The sequence below is a fragment of the Sphaeramia orbicularis genome, chromosome 7 (assembly GCF_902148855.1).
Source record: "Sphaeramia orbicularis chromosome 7, fSphaOr1.1, whole genome shotgun sequence".
NCBI lineage: Eukaryota > Metazoa > Chordata > Actinopteri > Kurtiformes > Apogonidae > Sphaeramia > Sphaeramia orbicularis.
In genome coordinates, this window is record NC_043963.1 from 37356050 (window position 1) to 37379346 (window position 23297).

Below are 23297 nucleotides of genomic sequence, written 5' to 3' on the forward strand. Positions count from 1 at the left end.
TAGCACTGGGTCTTTATGGGTCACATTTCATCAAGTGCTTTCATTTACTTTGGAATCACAAATGGTATCTGTCCTAAAAAAAACCCAAAACAAACAAAAAAAGAAGCTGGCAAAAAACTCCCAATCTAACAGATTTAGGCCACTGTTGCACAAACCCACTAATAAAGACTTGGATGCTTAGAGTGGGTTGGATCAGAGTTACTTATAAAGAACTCCAAACTATGAGAAGTGGAAAGGAGAGAATGGAGGCACACCTACCTGTCGGCATTTAGGTCAGAGGTCAGACCACTTTCAGTCAAACTGCCTCAACTTGTATTGTTTGACAACACCTGATGTCAGACAGAATGTGACAGCTACGACCTCCATCTTGATCTTGGACATCAACATTCTTTTAATTTTTCAAACTGAATTACATCTTTTTTCCCCTCCTGTGTAAATTTCCTTGTGGAATCTAGGTCATGTTACAGGTTCATGTCAGATTGATCTGGGCATGTTTGTGTCGTTAGACAGGGTTTTTAGCAATTCTAATTACCCAGAAAACTCTAGAGAATGAGACATGTGCATTTCATTTTAAATTCTGATCACTGTTTTTGAAGAACTACTAACTCTGACTGTGAATTAGTTCTTACTTTTAGGTTTTTGCAGTTAGGATTTTTTTTAATTACACCTATAAGACATGTACACACTATATAGGGCTGTGATTAATTTTGCCAAGTTAAAATTAATTTGACAGAATGCATACGCATGCACGCACACACAATTTCACTGGACCAGTTTAATTTTTTTGCTTATCATGCTCACTAAAAAGCAGTTCATGCTTTTGATGCACACATGGACAAAAGCTGCATTTTTAAGACAGATGCCATGATCCACTGAGCTTTTACCTTCCATAATATGACCTCAAAGCCTGTCTCATTTACTGTCTCCTATGTTCTTTTTGGTTGCCACTTCTTATAACCCCACTATGCACCAAACACACACTGCTGTTGTGAAAACTAATGACACTAAGCTGTGGAGATCAGGGTCAACGTGTTATGGGTTGAGTTGGCAAAGGTGCACAGACACAGGTCCTCGGGCATCTTTTATGGTCACTTTCTGCTACATAAAATGTTACTCAGATATTGCTAAAATAAATTTTGTTGGTGATTTGAAAAACTTGTGATATTTTAATTGAGGAACTGAATGTGCACAAGTTATGTTGGAATTAAAAAAACTTCAAAACATATGAAAAAGTGAAAACTTCTCCAGCGCATCTTATTTATTGGTCAGGAGTCCAGTTTAGCCACAGGACACTCTTCAGTCTCTGAGCTGTTATGTTACGTATTGAAGTAGTTTGACAAGTTTTTTCTCTGATATTTTGTTGTGTACAAGTAGTGGCTCTGTTGTTCCTTAAAGCAACAGGCATAGTTGACATAGTTGTGAAAAACTGAAATACAGTCATGAGGACCATCAACAAAACACCAAAATTACAATGGAGTGACTAAGGCTTAGAGTCAGTTCAGAGAAACCGTTGAGTAAGAGGGGTCAGTTTTGATCAGTTTTGCTTAAATACACAGTATTTCGACAAAAACATCTTACTTTACCTGCTGTGCTGTTTTGGTAGTATGCCTGAAGGCTGTGGAGATGAAGACAGAAGTCACAGAGAAGTCTTATTCTCTGTGTGTCATTCTCAGGTTTGGTAGCAGGGACTTGAATCTATGGCTGCATTGACATCAATTTTACACCTGCAGCAAGAACGGGACATTGATGAGTGAAGTAACAGGACACAAATGACAGACTATAAATGATACAGAAATACAAATGAAAACAGAAAACCAGAGAGTGAACTCTGAATAGGAATATTCTTTAACCAGATTAGTCAGTGCATGGATCAAAATCCTTCCGGGCGACTCTCAAAGCCTCGAGTTCTGACTTTTGTCACTACATTTAACCCTTTATTGGGCAAATGACTATTTCTGGTCACTTCCCAAACATTAAATATGGGGCCAATCTCGTGTGTCAGTGAGGTCAAGAAGCATGTTGGTTTTTAAAATACTATGTAGTGATTCAGATAGATTTTGTAGAACTTTTGAAGCTGTAAATAGTGAATATGAGTGATTTTTGTCCATTTATGACCTTATAACAGTTGTTTTATTGCATGTGTTTACTTTTTAGTAAGTGCTGCTCAGATATTTTATGGCAAGAGAAGGGACACTGTTGTCACACCAGCCAATGAGGAAGTAGATGACGATGTCCAACAACATACTAAGATATTTCAGTGAGTAGTTCAATGAGCGCCCTGTAAAGGGTTAAGAGTAGAATGAATTATGGACACATGCTACTTTCAACTTCAAAGGCAAAGTTGGGTTCATGCCATTGTTTTTTGTTTATCTACATTATTGGAAGTGCTTACAAGTGATGTATTCTGTTCCATATTTAAGACAGCAGTTTCACTTTATAGATGAATATTGAAGTAATGATGCTGTCTTATAATTATGTGGATAAATGTTTGCTTTTTACTGGTTTAATTGGATAACAGTGAGACCAATGTTTGTTTTCATCAGTGAGTCATTGCCCATAGAGAAAAAGTAACCGCTACTCTAAATCCAGTTGCAGAAAAAAATTATTAGACCATCAAAAGTCATCAAAAACAATGGTTATGCAATCAAGTACTAACTCCTGTGTGTATCATGTGACTAAAACAGACAGAAAAGAAAATATGGAATGCCTAAAAGCACTGTTTTTGTCAGTACAATGCCATAGATATTGATGTAAGAACTGAAGTGATTTTGGTTATTATCAAGAAAACCATGGGAAATGGCTAGATGTCAGCTCTGAACTTAAACTCTTTTTTTTCTTTCTTTCTTTATTCCCCATGTGCTTGCAATGCAATGCACAGGGGACTATTGTTCATCATATTTATTATGACTTATTATTAGGGGCTTGGGCATCGACACGAGCACCTATTGTTCTTCCGCTCGTTTATTAGGGGCTCGGGGCCCTAGGCCCGAGCACCTATTAGGGGCTCAGGGCCTAAGTTGTTGTTTCTCGCGCCTCTTTCACATATTATTCTCCATCTTCCGGACAAGATTTCGCCGATTAATTCAGCCTAATCCGCTGGGAGGACCCCTGCAATTAATATATCAAAATGTGTGGTTTCATCGGGAATAGTGTGCTATGACTCAAGGTAGAGATTCATTAATTTTTCGCAGAGTTATTGGCAAAAAACATGCAAAAAAAGTCCCATAGAAATGAATGGGGAGAGGAAAAAAATCAGCCACAAAAATCCACTTGTTTCTGACTGCTACTGCTTCACCATACTTTGACCTACAGGCTTCACTTAAACTTTAAAACGCAGGCATTTTTGTTGTCTCCACAGAAATGTACCTTGTTTGAGGATGAGGTTTACGGTTTTTGATAGATGGATCTTAGAAAAGGGTCAGATTTGTCAGAAAACACCAAAACAGAGCACACATTCCTGGCATACCAATATCATTAGAGTGTGGGAACAGCTGAAAATCACCTCAAAATTTTGTGGATAACTCGTCCTCTCGGCCAAACGATACATAGGAGGCAAATGATTCTTTCCAAAAATGTAGTCACAGTTCCTGGGCTTCATATGAACCTCAGTTTGAAGACCTAGCTTTTTCTAAAGTGAAATGGCAGGCAGTAGAATGGAGGCTTCCCCGTCCTCTTCCCCTATTCAAATCAATACAGTCTACTCTCATTATACCGCCAAATTCCGTTCACGGCCAAATTGGCGGTATAGCGAAAATGGTGTTACAACGGGTTGCGTCCATAATGTGCATGTCTTTACTATATGATGTCTATGCTGCCTCCGTTAACCCGTTCTAATTGCGTTTCTAAATAAATCTTGATTCTGTTATGTTGTAAGGGATCATTTAAAGTGGGGAAACATTTTAAACATTATTATACCGTGTCGGGAAATGACACCCCATCATCTTGAGGCTTTGGCTTAATCCCACGTCCTCTTCCCGACATCCTGACCTACTGAGTGTTCTGCGATAAATGAACGGTGGCCGTTCCGTAGACCTACTCGTAGCTTGTCGTGATCAGCGTCTGGCGCGTTTGTTTCAGTGCATTGTTAAAATTTATGTGTACTCAATGGCAATCACGCTGGCGGTATAACGGTCGGGAAATCAATGGTATAAGTGTTGTTTGTGCATGGAACTGGGCTGGCGGATGGTGATAGGCGGAAATGGCGGTAGCTAATGGAATAATGCATTGGGGATTTTTGTGCAATGGTTTTGGTCGGCGGTGAGTGAAAATGGCGGTATAACGGCGGGCGGTTTAACGAGAGTAGACTGTACAAACACATTGTTTTCCTGATAAGTTGACTGTTTTTACACTGCTGTAACTCTGACATTTCTCACAGTACAAGGAAGAAAAACACATCTGTGTGTTCCTGAGCTCTTCGTGCCAGTCATGATCATTTTGGTTTTCACCTATCTTTTACGGTTTTTCCGTAATGAGCAGATGTTTCGGACCTATTCCAGAGCTCTTTCTGCCTGTCTCTGTGTCTTCTGAGCCCACTTCCCCCTAACAGCCTGAACGTCACTGTGGCAACGACAGGTCTATTAAGGGTCATTGGCACGGCCATTGATCAGGGCTGTTAACCTATACAGCTGAGGGGGGGCCCAAGGGAGAGGGGGGCCCATGGGAAGTTAAGATTTTTTTGTTAAAGTTTTTTTGTTGTTGTTGTTCAACTAAATCATATGATAAATATGGACCTATATGCAAGCTTCACGCATTAGATTTTATAAATTGGTATATTATTGTATTCCATAAAAGTACAGACTGCTGTCACTGCTCTGTGAACACCCATTGAGAAAAGCACAAAATGGTTCACTCCACACAGAGTTTGAGAAACGCACTTTGCTTGTTAGGCTACAGTGACTCATTGCATCTCTATGATAGAAGAAATCTTATCATGATGTCACAGTTTTAACAAAATAAGTCAGCATTTCAGAAAAGAAAGGAAAGAAAAGAAAGGGAGAGAAGGCAAAATGCAGGAAGTCAAGTTCTGACCAACTTCTTTCAAAGAAAGGTGAACACAAACTTTTAAACACACAAGATGAAATGGCTATATATATATATATATATATATATATATATATATATATATATATATATATATATATATATATAAAATGTGTTAATATTATTATCATATTATTATTATTATTATTATTATTATTATTATATACATTTTGTATATATATGTGTGTGTGTGTGTGTGTATACATACATACATACATACATATATACACACACACACACATATATATGTGTCTAGTGCCGTGTAAAAGTTTTGGTCATCCTTTAGATCAGTTGTTTTTGCAGTGTTGAAATGAACGTGCATATTTATTTCTCAGTCTCTTTTCTTCAGATACAAGAGAATACAAGAAATACGTGCACAGCCTTAAAAGGCACACAAAAAACAGAACTAAATGGGTTGTAAAGGTTAAGGTCAGTATTTAGTGTGACCCCTGACCCCATGACAAGAATCAGAAAAATCTTATAGAAATATTTGGCATGTGTTGAATGAAACCTGGAATCAAAAATGTGAAAGTGAACAAAAGGATTAAAGACATGTGAAGTGTCAAAGGAAGGTCACACTAAATACCACCACTCTGGTTTATAGACGCTGATTTTTTTCACTGACACTTTTGTTCGTACTGCTGTATATACTACAGTAAAGTATGTACAGTAAAGTATGCTAAATTGCATTAACGTGTTCATTTTGACAGCCATATTTAAGACACAAAATTAGAACAGCAATGTGTCCAGTATGTACTAAGCCTAGGTTTCTCAGCCTTTCTTTCGAACCACGCCCCACTTACTGATGACCTGTGTGTGGAGGACGTGGTGGGTTATATAGCTCTGTAGATAAAACTGTGAGAAAGTGAGCTCCCCTCACCCTATCATTGACTACCTGCTGCCCCCTCTGAATACAAATTTGCGACTGGGGAGGGTGAGGAGTATGTGCCGACTGATTTCTACTGTTGTGATGTACAATAGTACTCACTAACGCACCCACAGGCACACATGACCATATCACTGGTGAACCCCCATGTGCTCAGGCCCCCCCTGGGAAAGTGTCCACGCCCCAGACAACCTCTGTACTAGATAATATATTATCAATATGATAATTAAACAGATAAAGGTAATAAGTGTACAAATCTATAGAATTGTAGTGATGTGGTTCTAAGGTGCAGTTAAACAGTGTGATGGACACAGACAGGAGTGATTTCCTGTGTGGTTGATGGTACATTTGGGTGGAATCAGTCTGTGAATGTCCTCCTGTGACTGACCAGTACGTCATGGACAGGAATAAACATGTGTAGGAATGTCCGATATTGGCTTTTTTGCCAAAAACCAATATGCCGATATTGTCCAATGCTTAATTTCTGATTCCGATATCTACCGATATCGCTGCCGATATATGTGGAATATTAAACTAATTTTAGGTAACATCACATATCTCCTGTCATGGAATTAACACATCATGCCTAATTTTATTGTGATGCCCCATTGGATGCATTCTCAAATGCAACAAGGCTTTTAAAATATAAATACTGTCTGTGCAAAGAATACATACTTCAACTTAACTCTTTCCCCACCAGAGCATTTTCCAGTGAGTTGGTAGCCAGTGCCAGCCTGTTTGGTCATTTTCACTAATCTTTGGAGGCTGACTGAAAATGTTGTGTCAGGAGTATGTGAACACTGAATACATCAAAAGAAAGAACAGAACTTCAACTTTTAAACACAAGAAACAATTTTATTCTATCTTTATTCGTTCATGAGATATGAACACTTGAATATTGGTCATTTTCAGAAAAAAACTGAATTTTGAGCAAAAAACTGAGAAAACTGCATTTTTTTTTCCAAAGATATTGATTTTCAAGATAAAATTGATTTCCTATTTACATTTTTGACTCTTTCTCATTTACCAACAGTAACACTGTATTCCAAATCACAAAATAAAATAATAATAACAACAATAATAATAACAAACAGCTCTAAGATATCCCATCATTCCACAAAATGTTAGAGGAATCTACATCAATCTTTAGACCAAACATCTTCTAAAGCACCAGGTTCCTTCTAAACTTATCACATTTACATACATCAGTTATAAGTCTTCCACATAGTAGTTTAGTTTTTTGATATAAACACTTCAATATTCCTCATTTTCAAGAAAAAAAGAAACAAATGCACTAAATACTGTAGATTTCTGGCCTTTCCTTGGCTGCACCAGGTCCTCCTGTTGGACCACCTGCTGTGTTTGATCTGGAAATAATTATATGGACATCTAGTTATTTATCTATGTATGAATATATGTATTTATTTATTTATTTCCTACTTAAGCCAAATCCAACCGTGTCTTACCTGTGTCCCTGCTGACATTATACAGCTGAATCTGTTCTGTGTCCTCAGTCTGAATCTGAACTCACTCTAACAGATGAACACTATCTGTCCTTTGTCTTGTCCCATGTCTGTGTGTCTGTCCTCTCCTTGAATGTCCTCTAGAAATGTCTCTTCTCTCTTCCTCCTGTCTGTCAGTGTCTCCGTGTCCTTCCTCTTCCTCATCTCCGTGTCAGATCTGAGCCGCTCCATGTTTCCCGTGTTCCGTCTCCCTCACCTTCTATTTCTCCGTTCCTGTCTCTAATGGTTCTTCTGTAGCTCCATCATATATTGAATTGTCAGACTCTGTCTCCAGAATCATCTTTAAGGCTTTTGAAACTGTGTGCAGTTCCTGCACAGTCTGCATTTCCTCATTCAGTGACTGCCGCTGGATGTGTTGCCATGGGATACTGAGACTCCAGTGCAAAAACATTAAACCCGGTCCGTCATTTTTCCGAAAAAGCTGCTGAATTGTTTGTTTTTGGACTAAGGAAAGTAATTCACACGATCCGCAACAGCTTCAGCTACAGTATAACAGCGAAAACACGGAGTGACAGAAAATCTCGTCATTGGCGGAGAAAGAGTTAAGTTGTGGAAAAAATGCCATATTTCTTTTTTTTCTCTCCCTCCCTCCATGAGTCTATTACAGTGTGGCAACTCTACTGTACAGTTTTGAAAACTGCACATTTCTTTCAGCTACAAACAATGCTTAATTTACGCATCCATAAATGCCGGTGAGATCAAGGCATTATTTTATCGGTTTTAATAATAGGCAAAAAAACCGATACCGATATTCACCGATATTACATTTTTATGCCAATATCGGGCCATAATATCGGTGGGCCGATATTATCGGACATCCCTAAACATGTGTTTCATCATTAACCTCCGTTCATTGGATCATACTATTGACCCTTTGCACCCACGTCACAGTTGTCACATGACTAGGGCTGCAGCGCCATGGTGGACGGCAAAAGCAACACAACAAACAAACGAATGAGCGACGGATTATGGCTACCAGCACTGAAAAGAAAGTTTTGGAGTTGTCCTGCGAAGTGACTCACCTGACTGGACGGCAGAAGGAACGCTATTTAGAGAAGCTAGTGACAGCAGGGCGACTGTGAAAAATGTCCCCTTTATAAGAGATAGGAAGTGCCGGGAAGCAACAGGGCCATTGGTCCTGTTTTTACTGTTTTCTACTGTTTTCTATTTTCTACTGTTTTCTACTATTTTCTACTGTTTTCTGCTGTTTTCTTCTGTTTTCTATTTTCTACTGTTTTCTATTTTCCACTGTTTTCTACTATCTTCTACTGTTTTCTTCTGTTTTCTACTTTTTACTGTTTTCTACTATTTTCTACTGTTTTCTTCTGTTTTCTATTTTCCACTGTTTTCTACTATCTTCTACTGTTTTCTTCTGTTTTCTACTTTTTACTGTTTTCTACTATTTTCTTCTGTTTTCTATTTTCTTCTGTTTTCTATTTTCTACTATTTTCTACTGTTTTCTTCTGTTTTCTATTTTCTTCTGTTTTCTACTGTTTTCTACTATTTTCTACTGTTTTCTATTTTCTACTGTTTTCTTCTGTTTTCTGTTTTCTTCTGTTTTCTATTTTCTTCTGTTTTCCATTTTCTACAATTTTCTACTGTTTTCTATTTTCTACTGTTTTCTACTATTTTCTACTGTTTTCTATTTTCTTCTGTTTTCTACTGTTTTCTTCTGTTTTCTATTTTCTTCTGTTTTCTGTTTTCTACTGTTTTCTCTTTTCTTCTGTTTTCTATTTTCTACTGTTTTCTACTATTTTCTACTGTTTTCTATTTTCTGCTGTTTTCTTCTGTTTTCTGTTTTCTTCTGTTTTCTATTTTCTACTGTTTTCTACTATTTTCTACTGTTTTCTTCTGTTTTCTGTTTTCTTCTGTTTTCTATTTTCTGCGGTTTTCTACTATTTTCTTCTGTTTTCTATTTTCTACTGTTTTCTCCTATTTTCTACTGTTTTCTACTTGTTTCAGCTGTTGTCCTGTTAATATTGGTCACATGTTCTCAGTCTGGATATAAAACTGCTCTGAAATGATCAAACGTCTTTTTTTTTTTTTTTTTGCTTTTTTTCATGAATCACTTAAACTTCAGTCCTGCTCAAATCAACCAAACATTCCATCAGTTTCAGGACTGTAACCCTTTAAATGTCAGTTTATTGATCTGAAATATTACTGATTTACTCCAAAAAGCACTAAACATTCATTGGTTCTTTTAATTAAACAGTAGGGGGCGGGGCGTCAGTGGTTAAAGGTGAGCGGTACAGGTGTAGACGTTAATATAGACGTGAGTTCAACTATAGAACCATAAATATTAGACTGTACATAAACAGACTAGTGTGTGAACTGCTGCTGTGTCTTAGATTTACCTTCTACAAACACAGAAACTCAGACCATTAAAGGGAAAATATGACATCATTTATTCAGGACTTCATCAACTATGATACAGATTTTATACTCATCTGTTTTTATTATTCATTAATTAACCTTTGACTGTTTTCATGCTTTAATTCATGAGTATATATGTTCTATGTCTTTTAATTTTTGTCTGGTTCTGGTTCAGATGATGTACGTGAAAATGTCCAAGTAAAGATCTGGTGGAAAAAACCAGATAACAAGGTGTTATCAGTTTCATGATCAGAGGTGGATTCCACGGTACTCGTCCACACCTATTGGTTCCAAATAACTGATGTTTATAACCGATGTTTACTGACCCAACACATTTACCCGGCAGAACAAGTTCTGTGGAATCACAAGGTTTCATTTACTGAAGTAAACACAAGAACATTTCCTTTTGAGTCACAGTTCACAAAGGCCGAGGTCCAGACATGGGTTCCAGTGAAGGGGGAGGTTTCTGGTAAGTTTGCACCTGATCCAGGCAGTAGGTGGAGAGCAGTGGAGACTCCGCCTCCAGAGACTACACTGCCTGCTTCCAAACCATGTCCATCATCAGGTCCAAGGTGAGTCTAGTCCATGGACACAACAGACCCACATCCACAGACACACAAACACACACATGTACACATCAGCATCTGTTGAAGCTGATTCCAACCATTGGCTGCATTTAGTTTGTGTGTGTGTGTGTGTGTGTGTGTGTGTGTGTGTGTGTGTGTGTGTGTGTGTGATGGAGCCACACCTTTAGAACCGAACCACATTTAGACACAAATATTTAGGAGGAGATCTGAGGTCCAACAAAAAGTTAAGGAGTCAAGAAAAGTTTTTCCACTGCTTTAAAAATAAAAGTGGATGGAGGTCAGAGCCCTGGGGAACACCTGAGGAGACAGAGGAATGTAGGTCTGAAAACAGACCCAGCTGAATACAGTGAGAGTGAACAGAAGGATTTAAAGGGAACTAGAGGAGGGCCACTAGAGTCCAGGACCACTAGAGTCCAGGACCAGGAGGTCATGGACCTGCATGGACTTTCACCTGGAAAAAAGACATGATGGAGTTGAATCATTGGAAAGATCAGAGGAGGACGTGGTTGTGTGATGTGTGTGTTTGTCGTCTGCAGACCCAAACCACCGTCCAGGTGTACGGATCCATGGGCGACACCCAGACGGCTGATGGACACCTGAAGAACCAGTGAGTCCAAACACAGGTTATTGGAGTTGCAGACCACTGCGCTTTGACATGTTTGTCCTCATGAGTCCAGATTTGTTGAGCTGCTGCAGTTTGAAAAAAACCTACATCTGTGTGTTCCCCAGGTCTCTCTGACGCTCACGGTCATTTTGGTTTTCACCTATCATTTACGGTTTTCCTGTAATTAGCAGTTTCTCAGGACCTGTTCTGAGTGCCTCCCTCAGCCTATTCCTGCTGCTCTGTGTGTCACTCTCACTCTGTGTGTGTCAGTGCAGCACCGTTGCTGCGGTAATGGCCCCTCTGCTCTGTGTCCCAGGTGTGTCCAATAAACCCAATCAGTCTGTGAAATGACAGGCACTAGTTTCGGGGCAGGTCCCTCCTCAGCTCCTATTCAAATCAATACAAATTACTGCTAAACGAATCGCTGTGCTCCTGGTGAGATGACTGTTTTTACACTGACATAACTTAGTCATTTCTCACAGTACGGACAAAAATACACATCTTTGTATTCCCCAGGTCTCTCTGCTGCTCACAATTATGTTAGTTTTCACCTATCATTTACGGTTTTCCCATAATTACCAGCTGTTCTGGAGCTGTTTCAATGTTTCAGTCATAGATGAGCATGTTTGTGTCTGTGTCCTCAGTGGCTGCACTGCTCGTTGTCATGGTAACGGCACATGTGGTCTGTGTGTCACAGCTGCAGACAACTAAGATAATTAAAGCTCCACAAAAAAACATACACTAATACAGATACAGTACAATTACAAATAAACTGAAATAATAAATAATGAATGCAATAAGAATAAGTATAAAAACATATAAATATAATTAAGCTGAAAAACTTCCCATAAATTCTCTCTATGAAATGAATGAGCTCACCTGGGATCACAGACACAGACACATGGAACTATTCAATTAAAGGAGCCTATTGAAACACTGCTTTAACAGGACTGACACAGACTGTGGGAGGGGCTTCTCATCTGAATACAGGTCTACAGAAAGTCTGTGGTGACGTCAGTCCACAAACACTGACACATACATACACATATGAAGTGAATGGGACATATTTCTTGCTTTAACGTCGCACAAGTCCACCGATCCAGCAAGAGGCAAGCACATGGGTTACATTTCCTTCAGGAAATGTATGGAAGTCTAGTTTCATTTTATTGTCTCCTGGGTCTGTTGTTATGCACTTTTATTGGTTCTTATACACTATTATTGGTTTTTATGCACGTTTATATATATTTATTTATAGATGTACATGGACTTTTTACAAAACTATGTGTTTATTTTCTAGTATCCTTTATGTGACTCCCTGAACGACGCACAAAAGTTCCTACATGTATATGTATGCACAAATGGCAAATAACATTTTGAATCTTGAATTACGCAAAAAAAAAAAAAAAAATTGAATTAAGCAAAAAAATCTGCCAATGGAACAAATGAAAATTATCTTGGTTTTCAAGATGCATTGTCTAAAAATAAGTTCTTATATCTCACTTACAAGTTACTCTTTGGGTGACTATGTCTTATTTTAACTGTGACGAGATATTTTGACTAGAAATGAGAAAAATACACTTGGTAAGATTTGGATTTTTGCAGTGTATTTTTGTTGTTATCATTATACTTGTCCAAACAAATGTACCTTTAGTTGTACCAGGCATTACAATGAACAAAGATTGAAGAAAACAAGGGTGGTCTAATAATTTTTTCCGCAACTGTATTTCTTTCCAGGCTTAAGGCACAATTGAAATGACAAACGGGTAAAAACTGCTTCTCCTGCTTGAGTGAAATTGGCCCCGCTGTCAAAAGTGTGCAGCGGTTCCTCCACTTAAAGGAGAAGAAAAAATAAAGCTTGAAAAAGTTATCCAGATGTCTGTGGCTTCTCAGCACTCAACTTATCCGCACTTAAGACGAAAGCTTCCACACCTGCTAAAAGTACGCCAGACCCCTCACCCACCCCCCCATTTCATTACACATCTTCCTCCACAGCTGTGCTTCAAAAAAAAAGAAGAAAAAAAAGAAAAACTCCCACTCTGCTTTACAGTTTTAGTAGGTCAACATCTTTAACCAGTTAAGAAGCATTATGTTTAAGATCATTGTACTATGAGACAGGTGTATCTGCAAGACGCATTAACTTGAGCCAACGAATACTGTCAGATTTGGTGTGGTCAATACAATCTTGTCGAACCTGTCAGTGTTAAGACAGCAGTTTAGCTCTTTTAATTGGCTGTCAGTGAGGACTAGGGGCTAAAACAAGAAAAGAAGCTTCGTAATAGAGCAGGAATATTGTATAAAAAGTAGGTCAAACAGGAATCTGTAGTGTTAACCTATAAAGAGTTAAATATTTTTGTTCCAGCACTGTAAAACTTTATACGTATTGACTGGATAAAAAAAATGAAAAACAATAGTTTAGAGGGGAAAAAAACCCCAAAAACCTGTGTATTACGTCACTGCAACAGAGCTGTTATAAGAGTACAGAGGCTGACCACAGAACAGCAGGCTGTAAAATGATATATAGATTATACCTGCTGCAGCACTGCCATTAATTGTAGCATAAGGAAACATTTTTTTCTACTCAGATTCAAACAGAAATTAAATATCTATTTCCACACTGGTGGTTTGAGCTGATGAGCAAAGATTAAAAAGGTCGAAGTAGGAAAACTTAAAGGAGCACTAAAATATACTTATTCACCTATAATATAAATACACCCAGCCAGCTTTGAACATTTTGTACTTTTTGTGGTTTAAAAAGATAAGATATGACTTTATTGATCCCAACATGGAGAAATTTCACAGTTATCAGCTGCAAAATACAGCAAGCAAGTGCAGAGAAGACAGGTAGAAAAGCAACATATGAGTGAAACATGAACTATGAAGAGAAAAAAAGAAAGAAATCTGGCGTTTCTAGTATATATATATATATATATATATATATATATATATATATATATATATATATATATATAATAAAATAAAAATAAAAAAAAAGAATGTAAAATGCGCACTCCTCCAATGCTCTGAAGTCTCCTATTCTTTATGAAGTAGATTTTTAATTGCCTTCATCTTTTCTGACTATTTCTTACATCAGGTTTAGGACCAGCTGATAGTCTGGAGTAACTGGAACCAGGCTTGTGACAGAAGCCAGACATTGGTGCTCAGGACTTGTGAGATTATATAGTAAATGCTGAAAGCTGAAAGGTTTTGGCTTAGTCCACGTAGGCACACACAAACCCGTATTATTGTCATGGGGGGCAAACAGGGAGGTCTTACCGTGTGTAGCTGTGCGCCAGTTGTTATCTTCACTTTACAGGCCTGTTGCATTTTGCCCCTCACTCAAATTAACTCTGGTGGGAAAGCAAGAAAAAAAGTGTTCAAACAGATGCGAAAATTCACACTTTTAACGATGAGTTTCAACAGGATGTCATCTGGATGGCATCAACCAAAAAGAGGCACAAACCTGTACTGAGCCAGTCTGGGTGAAAGTTAAAAAACAACTTCCAAAGGGTCAAAGAGGATAATGAAGTTTACGCACTAACAACATCAGTGAAAAATAAATGTTTATACTAGTCATTTTGCTTCTTTTACTCAACTCAAAGTGATGACAGCCACAAAGACAGCTCCAACTTGTAAATAAAGCCTTACCTGAAGTGTTGACGCGCCGCTGTCTCTGTTTGAATTAGTTCAATTTGATGCGTAATTTGGGGGTTTCTCGCTCCGGTTTGTGCATCCGAGTGAGACGTGAGCGTCACCAGAGAGACAGGATGCCGTGCGTGGACTTTTGGCAGAGAGAGATAGCTGCGGCACCTTTATCTGCGGGGATGGACGTGCCATAACTTTGCCTCTTATTGGTGAATCCCTCTGAGCTGCGTCTCACATCTCAGCCTCAACATCGCGGGCTGCACTGACTGACGACGCGCGGAGAGCAAAGCCTTCACGGAGGGGAGACACGTGACTGAGGCGTAGCAGTGAACTTCATCTGAAGGCTCAGAGGGAGAGGAGGAGGGAAAAAAAAAGAGAAGAAAAAAGCTCTGCGGTCAAAACATCAGAGCCACCGCAGACTTTACTCGGGACCTGGAGGAAGGCGGTGCTCCCACCAAGACGCACCGCACTGACACAGTACAGATGGACAGCCATGTGGGGTGGAGTGTCTGCAGAGGACATGCAACGGGACCCACCGAACACTGCGTGTTTTTATCCAGAGGGTGGAGGCAAACGAGTTAAATCCTCAGAAATACAAAAACACATTCACGACACTCCAGGGTTACCTGTCCATGCACGCTCTTATATTCGTTGACACTCCAGTCCTACATATGATCTCAGAACTGTCAAACCTGTTTTGATTTGTGACTGCGAGACCCATATTTTTCTTCTAAGGTGAAACTAATGTATACTGAACTGAAACACAGTAGATGTCGGCACAAATCAAGTTAAAGTTTATTAAGAGCTGTTACTCTGTGCATGACTGCCTTACATTATGAGTGTTGAGAAAAAACACACAAATACAGGGTTAGTACATCATTCAGGGGATAAATAAACTAGAATCAATGGTCATTTATATAATTTATATATATATATATAAAAGGACAGAAAACTGTTCATGTTTTCAATGGTTTGAATACAGAGGCTGAACACACAAAAACACATAACAAACAGTGTGTAAACTCCAGATCTCTCCTGCAAACAGCACATCCACCCTAGAACTGCAGTATGTTTACATGTACAATCCTTTACAAAAACAACTTCTCCGTGGTTCGATGCAACAGTCTTCAAGATGCAATTTTGTGAACTGCTACTGTGATGGTCCCGTGACTCCTCACCAGAATGTTTCTGCAAAACAAATCAAACGTCATAAATTACTGAGTGGCAGGTACTGATCTATCTGCATAATTCTCAAACAGCTTCATCATCATCAACAACACTAAAAATTACTGTGTGCACTTTAGCTTGATATTGTACGACTGAACAGTACTTGACTTTATGTTAACAGAAAGCTCTCTATTAGAGTTGATAAACTGACCAATCCTCCCAATAGTATTTTAGTATTTATTTATTTAGTTAAAGGATAGTGTGTATTGGCATTAGTTACAAAGAACAAGATGTGTGCACCAAATTTAGCAGGGGAGCCAATTTCTATCTGTTGTCCTGGATAATCCAAAGATTACATGATCATTTTAATTTGTTTTCATCGTGGATATAAGAAACATTATCATGGCCCTCAGTCATCTTTGATAACGAATATCTGGGAAAAACTACTGACAATTGCCCAACACCTTCTGTTTTGAAACAGCAGCAAAGAAGTGTTCATGCTTGTCTATTAAAGAATATTTAGGTCAAGTCGTCACAGTGACTGCTTTCAAACAGTCCTAATTCCAGTTGGAACATGAATTTTGAGAACTGATTGACCTTTGCACCAGTTCATGTTTAAGACTATCCAGAAGGTGGCAGCACAGACATGTGGTTGAAAATAAAAACTGCTGACGCAAGAAACAACAATCAAAGATATAAAGGAAGTTATATCTTTGAAATTAGATCTCTTTAATCACTTTTCAAGATTTAAAGATCACTTGGGTATCTACCTACTCACAGAGATGGAAGCGAGGCTGTAGAGGTGCAAGTTCAGCAAAAAAAACCAACAAAACGTGGTGTCAGCGCTCACCCAGACTCAGACTCCAGGCACACAGTCGGAGTATCTGTCGGGTCTCTGGTAAGAGCTGCAGCTTGTTTGGCTAGAACTGACACAACACCTCCATGTTCATCAGACAGGGAGCCACGGCCTGGGGATTATGGGATATGAAAACAGAGATACTGTACAACAGTAACGACACAAACACAAAATAAACCCTGAGGCTTAAGCATTATTTATATTTTCAGTCACTCTGCCAATTAAATTTACAACAAACAATGAAACAAACTAGTGAAAAAATATCAGTGATCATTTTGACAATAGTATCGGTTCTCAAAAGCTATGATTTCCTGCTTTAAGTGAAATATTTTGAGTCTTTGGACTGTAGACTGTTTTGCAGACAAATCACCTCTTTGTGCATTTTACAGACTAGATGAATGATTGATTAATCAGCCAGGTCACACCCCAAAATAACAACTGACAACATTTTAGGCAGAACACACAGAAATAGTTCTTGAATTTCCCTCAGGATTAATAAAGTATCTATCTATCTATCTATCTATCTATCTATCTATCTATCTATCTATCTATCTATCTATCTATCTATCTATCTATCTATCTATCTATCTATCTATCTATCTATCTATCTATCTATCTATCCATCCATCCATCCATCCATCCATCCATCCATCCATCCATCCATCCATCCATCCATCCATCCAGGCTGTTTTACAATCATATAAAAGCAATAAAACAAGTAAAAAAAAGGGATAAATGTATAGTGGAAGAGAAACCTCAGCACAGTGCACAGTCAAAAACACAATGATTTTTTTCATAATTTGTTTGTGTTTCTTGAGTTGCTGTGTGCCAACTTCTCTCTGCCTCTATATAAATGTACACATATTCATTCGTTAGAGGAATACACATACCCAATATTAATCTTTAACTACATAAAATTTAATCAAATGCAATATACATCGATTAACATTATGACCTCTGACAGGTGAAGTGGTATTAATGTGGATTGTCTCCTTACACTGGCATCTTTCAGTGGGTGTTGTACATTAAGCAGCAAGTGAACATTTACTGTATATGTTGACTTGTTGGAAGCAAGAAAATGAGCAGCAAAAAAGATCTGAGAGACTTGTCAAATTGTCAAAGGCCAAATTGTGATCTCCAAATGCCTGGTTCAGGGCATCTCTAGACTGCAGGTGTTGTTGGGTGTTCCCAGTGTCCCCTGTAGTAAGTACCTACTAAAAGTTGTTTAATAAACGACAATAGATTTTTCCATATTGTTTTTGTATATTTTCAATCCAACTGAGTATCTGTGGGATGTACTGGACAAAGGAATCTAGAAATCTGGTCCATTGACATTAAGGATCTTCTGCTGATGTCTTTGTGCCAGATACCACACCACACTTTCAGAGATCCTGTAGAGTCCAGATGTTGGGTTTGCAGAAGGGAAAAAACACAATGTTGGGCAATTTTTACCCCGCCCCCTGAAGGAGAGGCAAGGGCCACTGTTTATGGTTCGGTTTGTTTGTTTGTCAATACTTTAGCAGCAAAACTACTGGTTCAATTCATACCAAATTGGGTTTATAGATTGCCAGTGACCCAGAATAGATGTGATTACATTTTGGGAAAGGTAGGTCAAAGTTAAAATTTTTTATGATTTAAAAAAAAAAATCTTCGCATTTATAGAATAAGTCTGATCTCAAGTCCAAATTGTACTTTGTGTTCTAACTCTTCTGTGGGAACAGTCCTTCATATGTTCTGGGAATGTACTAGAGTAAAGACTTTATGGACTTATGTTTGTAATATTACAAGTAAAATACTCATGATTACAATAATCCCAGACCCTGGTCTATGTTGTTCGAATGATGATACTGCTTTGAATTTTAAACGAATTTATCAGAATTCTTTTTTTGTGGATTTACAGCTTCGAAAACAACAATCTTAGAGTTATGGTTTAATAAATACCCTATTAAACCCTATTAAACGTTGGTTATTAAATGTACAACACATGGCTAATTTAGAGTACTTAACAGCCAGACTTAACCAAGCAAAGCCCCTAACTGTAAATGGTCTAAATGGTCAAATTTTGTGGTAGATATTACTGAAATGTTGAAAAAACAGTAATGTGTTTTTCCTTTGCTTTTTTTTTTTTATTTGAATATGTATGTGTATGTATTGTAACCCTAACTTTTTCCTGTCATCTGTCAAACATGGTATGCGCCTATTTTCCTTGGGTTTGACTTTATTTCTTAATGAGCTGATGATCTATGTTCTTTGTGTTTTTGTTGTGTTAGTGTTGTTAAAACTTTTCAATAAAAAGTAACCCACACCCCACCCCCCCAAAAAATTAAAATTCCCATTTACATATAATGGGCAAAATACTTGCAAGGGGCAGGGTTTGTTGTGCCTGGCACCACTTGTTATTGCTGATTTTATTTAATAATTGTTGATTGGGCTGAGATGGACTTGTCCTCCCTTAGATCATTTTTATTAGTTACTAAGAAATGCAGACCAGAAACACCCTATATGAGCTGTAGTCTGGAGATACACTAATCCAGTCATTTGGTCATCATGACTTGGCTTATGTCAAAGTCTCTCAGATCCTTACCTGACACCAAAAAGACACCTGTAAAGTGCTCATTTTGTTACATTATCAGTGCTTTGAGAGAAAGTAAGAATAAAGATTAAGAAAAAACATTAAACCCCTCCTAGAATCATGCATTTTTAATGACTGATTTTACTGATTGTTTACAATTAAGTAATTTCTCATTTTAAATTGTTTTTCAGAGGAGACACCAGCCACCATCAATTATTGGCCTTTTCCTCCTCCAACCGATTATCCAAATATGTATTGATTGATCATGTGTTCATCTTTAATGTTGCAGTTTGTGATGGTGGGGTGTTTTTTTTAATAATGAATATAGTGGTTGTTAGCTAGTGGTATTTATAAATCAACTAGGGGCTCATAATAAATGTACTGTAATGAAGAGTGGATTTTACTCTGAAATGTAGTGGAGTAGTACGATAAAGTAGCAGAAGTAAAGTATAAGTACCTCAATAAGTAAAGCACTGGTAAAAGTATATAACTTGAGTAAATGCCTTTAGTTAAACAGTTATAAATCCTGAGAAAAACGATTATTCTGTCATATCAAATGGATTAATTGTATTTATTACTAAAGCAGGTCGTTGGAGTTGTCCTCTGACTGTGAATACTACTCTTAACTGTGGCGTCTCTAAAGGCCAACGTTGCGATTCATCTTTTTTTAGAGAAATGAATGATAAATAAGTGTTTCTTACACCCCAGATTGTGTCCTTGTTGGTCCGTACACAACACACCGACCACAGCTGGATTCTTCATGCTGCCAAAAAACACAAACAAGCGAAAATTCGTCTTTTTAACGCCTTCAAATTACGCGCTTAAAGTCTCTTAAAGTTCGGTGTACACTTACGTATCATCAAGATGCTGCTCGAGGGTCGACTCCATCATCAACACACGTAAATTACCGAAAAAATAAGTTTGTTTCTAGGAAGAGTTCCTGTTATTATCAGTTTCTTGCGCACTTCCTGTTGGAGTCAGCTGACCGTCACGTGTATGACGGACTCCCGGAAGAGCCAAAAAGAAGAAACGCGGTTCAAATAAACCACCGTTTTTCGCACGTGTAGCGTCGTTGTGTTGTCATATGAATAAAGACTGTACCACAGACATTTAGTGCTAAGTAGTTTGAAGATATGTTCAGATACTGCAGATATTTATCAGTGATGGAGTTTAACAAAGCAGATTTACTGTATATTCACTCAAGTACTGGACAGGTTTGCCACTTTTTCATTACTTTATTTTATCCCTATACTCCACTACACATAAATCAAATAATGCGCTCCTTATTTTAACTGATTGTTAACTATAAAATGTGCCTGTTCTCACCTGAATCTTTAATGTGTTGGAGGTCTGAATGTCAGGACTGGATTATGTTGATCAGACAAAACATCAATGTGTGTTCATACTCTTCACAGTTCTAATATTGCTGTATTATTTTTTTTTAATCTGATGTTTTCTACCATCCCAACTATTTCTTCTTTGGTGTTATAGAATATGTTGCCTTACTGCAGACTAAATAAGTCTATATAGTAATATAAAGTAGAAACTTACCTCAAACCTCAACACCTAGAGCAGTAGAGCGAATATACTAATGCAGCAATAAAACAAATCCAAAAACAGGATAGATAATATGAGAGCATTCACAGAGACAATTTTATTGTACATTGGTTGTGTAAGAATTTATAATAATACTTTTACTTAAGTAATGTTTTGATTGCGGAACTTTTACTTGATTTGGAGCATCAGAGTGTGTGATATTAGGACTTTTACATAAGAAAAAGATCTGAAAACTTTTTTTTTTTTTTTTTTTACCCACTGTCAATATATTATACAAAATGCAAGAGTATTGAATTTTAATGTCTTACTTCAGAGAAACTAGAACAAATTATTCTCAGCAAGATATATATAAATATATATATATATATATATATATATATATATATATATATATATATATATATATATATATATATATATATATATGTGTGTGTGTGTGTGTGTGTGTGTGTGTGTGTGTGACAAAAATAACATTAAAAATTAAATTGTTTATTTAAAAGCTATTAATCTATATGCAGTCTTATTGACTATTTTGGGTCAGTAATATAAATGTGACTAAGAAGCTTGTTACTGTTGTAAGGTAAGGCAAGGCAAGTTTATTTGTATAGCACATTTCATGTACAGGACAATTCAAAGTGCTTTACATAAAACATAAATGCATCTCAGGAGAGGCATAAAAATACATGTAAGATGAGATGAAGTTAAAATATAAAAACATTAAAATCAACATTAAAATCATCAGCAATAAAATGTGATTTTAAAGTTCATTTCAAGTAGCTGATCAAGATGCCAGTAATTGGCATAAGAGTAAAACCAGGTCATTATATTTTATGAATTTATCTCATGTTTTAATCCCATTCAGCAGCTTTAAACTTTAACTTACAATATTTGCCTTTAAAATACTTTGAAGGAAAAAAAAACATCTTGTGGAAACCTCTGGAAAGCTCAAGTGAAATAGGCCTGGACTTGAAGAGAGATAGATGGATGTGCTTAACTAACCATGTAGTATTTATTTGTCTAAGGAAGACTTCATTTTCATCACTCAGCATTTGATATAAAAATGTGATTTACAGTTGATTTAATTCTCATCTTCTAGCTTCTTTTTTGTGGCTACACTCTCCTTCACTGGACTCACTTTCACTAGATATGTTATGTGAAGATACTCAGCATCTCTCTGTATTTTATCATTCATTTGTCACTCTCTGAGAAGTAAATTTAATTATTCAGAGCTCCATAAATATAAAATGAGATTACTTGAGCCATTTTTGCCCCCTCAATATATGAACTTAATGTCAGCCCAGGTCTCAGTGTATCCACAGTAAGACATCTGTCATGGTATTAAAAACAGCTCTGTCACCACATGAAGTCCTAAATTAAGTACAGCAACTTAGGTAAACTTTACTTTGCTACAGTTTGTTTGATTTCATGAGAAAAACTTTAAACATGGTCACAACATATTTGACACAGACAGTAGTAATAGATACAATCATAAAGCACACCTCAACAATTAAACATATGGTGATGATAGTTGAAAGGCAGGTGCTTAAATGTTTGTGTGTAATATGGAGATGAGTACATTATTCATTTATTTGTACAGGAAACCATTAATAATAACATTAAAACAGGATACATAAGCTAAGTAGACTATGCTTCTCTATGGAATCATAATCTCTTTCACCTTCTTTAACCCTTTCATGAATGAATTATGAGAACCTTAGTTGAGTTTTTTTTTTTTTTTAGTGTTGTTATTCCTCCTTAGGCATGAAAAAAAACAATGAGATTGAGGTTTTTTTTCATAGATTTACAAAAATGTCCACGCAGCTACACCATGAATTTTATTCTTGAAGCAAAGAAACATGTATTTAAAACCCAATATCATAAAGTGATTTGAAAACAGTGAAATGAAACCATGTTTAATGCAGCTAATCTGATGTCTTCTCACATTTTAACATATTCAAATACTAGTTATTACTCACTCCATGGAGATAATATGCAAAAAATAACAATTAACAATTGATTTCCACTCAAGAACCAATCAAGAACATCAAAGTTACAATAATGGTATGAATTGCAGTTTATGAGATGATGCATAAGTGTCCACTGTGTTGGTTGATATGGAACTAAAACAACTAAACCCATGAATATACAAGAGAACAGCTGTAGAATAGCTGTCTGCTGTAGTGACCACTATGCATGAAAGGGTTAAAACAGATACTTAAACCTAAATTTATATACAGTATATCTGGTGTATTTGATTGATTTTTATTATTATTATTATTATTATTATTATTATTATTATTATTATTATTATTATTAGCAGCAGCAGCAGCAGCAGCAGTAGTAGTATGTTGTATTTTACAGCTTCATTACTTTATTTTTCTCTCAGCTTCTCATATTTATTGTCATATTTATAGAGGTATGCTTTTTGCACTGAGCTAAACTGAAATTAGAGAGTTTTTCCATTTTGTATCAGTTCTTGTCGTATTGTAT

At 37.0% G+C, this 23297-nt stretch overlaps 2 protein-coding genes across 3 annotated transcripts in view; both read right to left on the minus strand.

The window, feature by feature from the left end:
* The window catches only part of slc16a4 (solute carrier family 16 member 4), a 53789-nt gene extending 38740 nt beyond the window's left edge, over positions 1-15049 (minus strand). Inside the window, exons 1-3 of one of the 2 annotated variants that reach the window (XM_030139758.1) lie at positions 14659-15049; positions 14287-14360; positions 1584-1724 (exon numbers count right to left, since the gene is read on the minus strand). The gene's annotated coding sequence lies outside the window, so the exon portion shown is untranslated. The other variant, XM_030139759.1, reaches the window with a different exon arrangement.
* Positions 15050-15428: 379 nt separating this feature from the next.
* On the minus strand, positions 15429-20237 carry lamtor5 (late endosomal/lysosomal adaptor, MAPK and MTOR activator 5). The gene is made up of 4 exons (XM_030139760.1): positions 20104-20237; positions 19952-20013; positions 16673-16790; positions 15429-15843 (listed from the first exon to the last, which is right to left on the minus strand). Exons 1-4 carry the CDS (start codon positions 20139-20141, stop codon positions 15783-15785), a joined length of 279 nt encoding a protein of 92 aa, XP_029995620.1. The 5' UTR covers positions 20142-20237; the 3' UTR covers positions 15429-15782.
* Positions 20238-23297: the final 3060 nt, after the last annotated feature.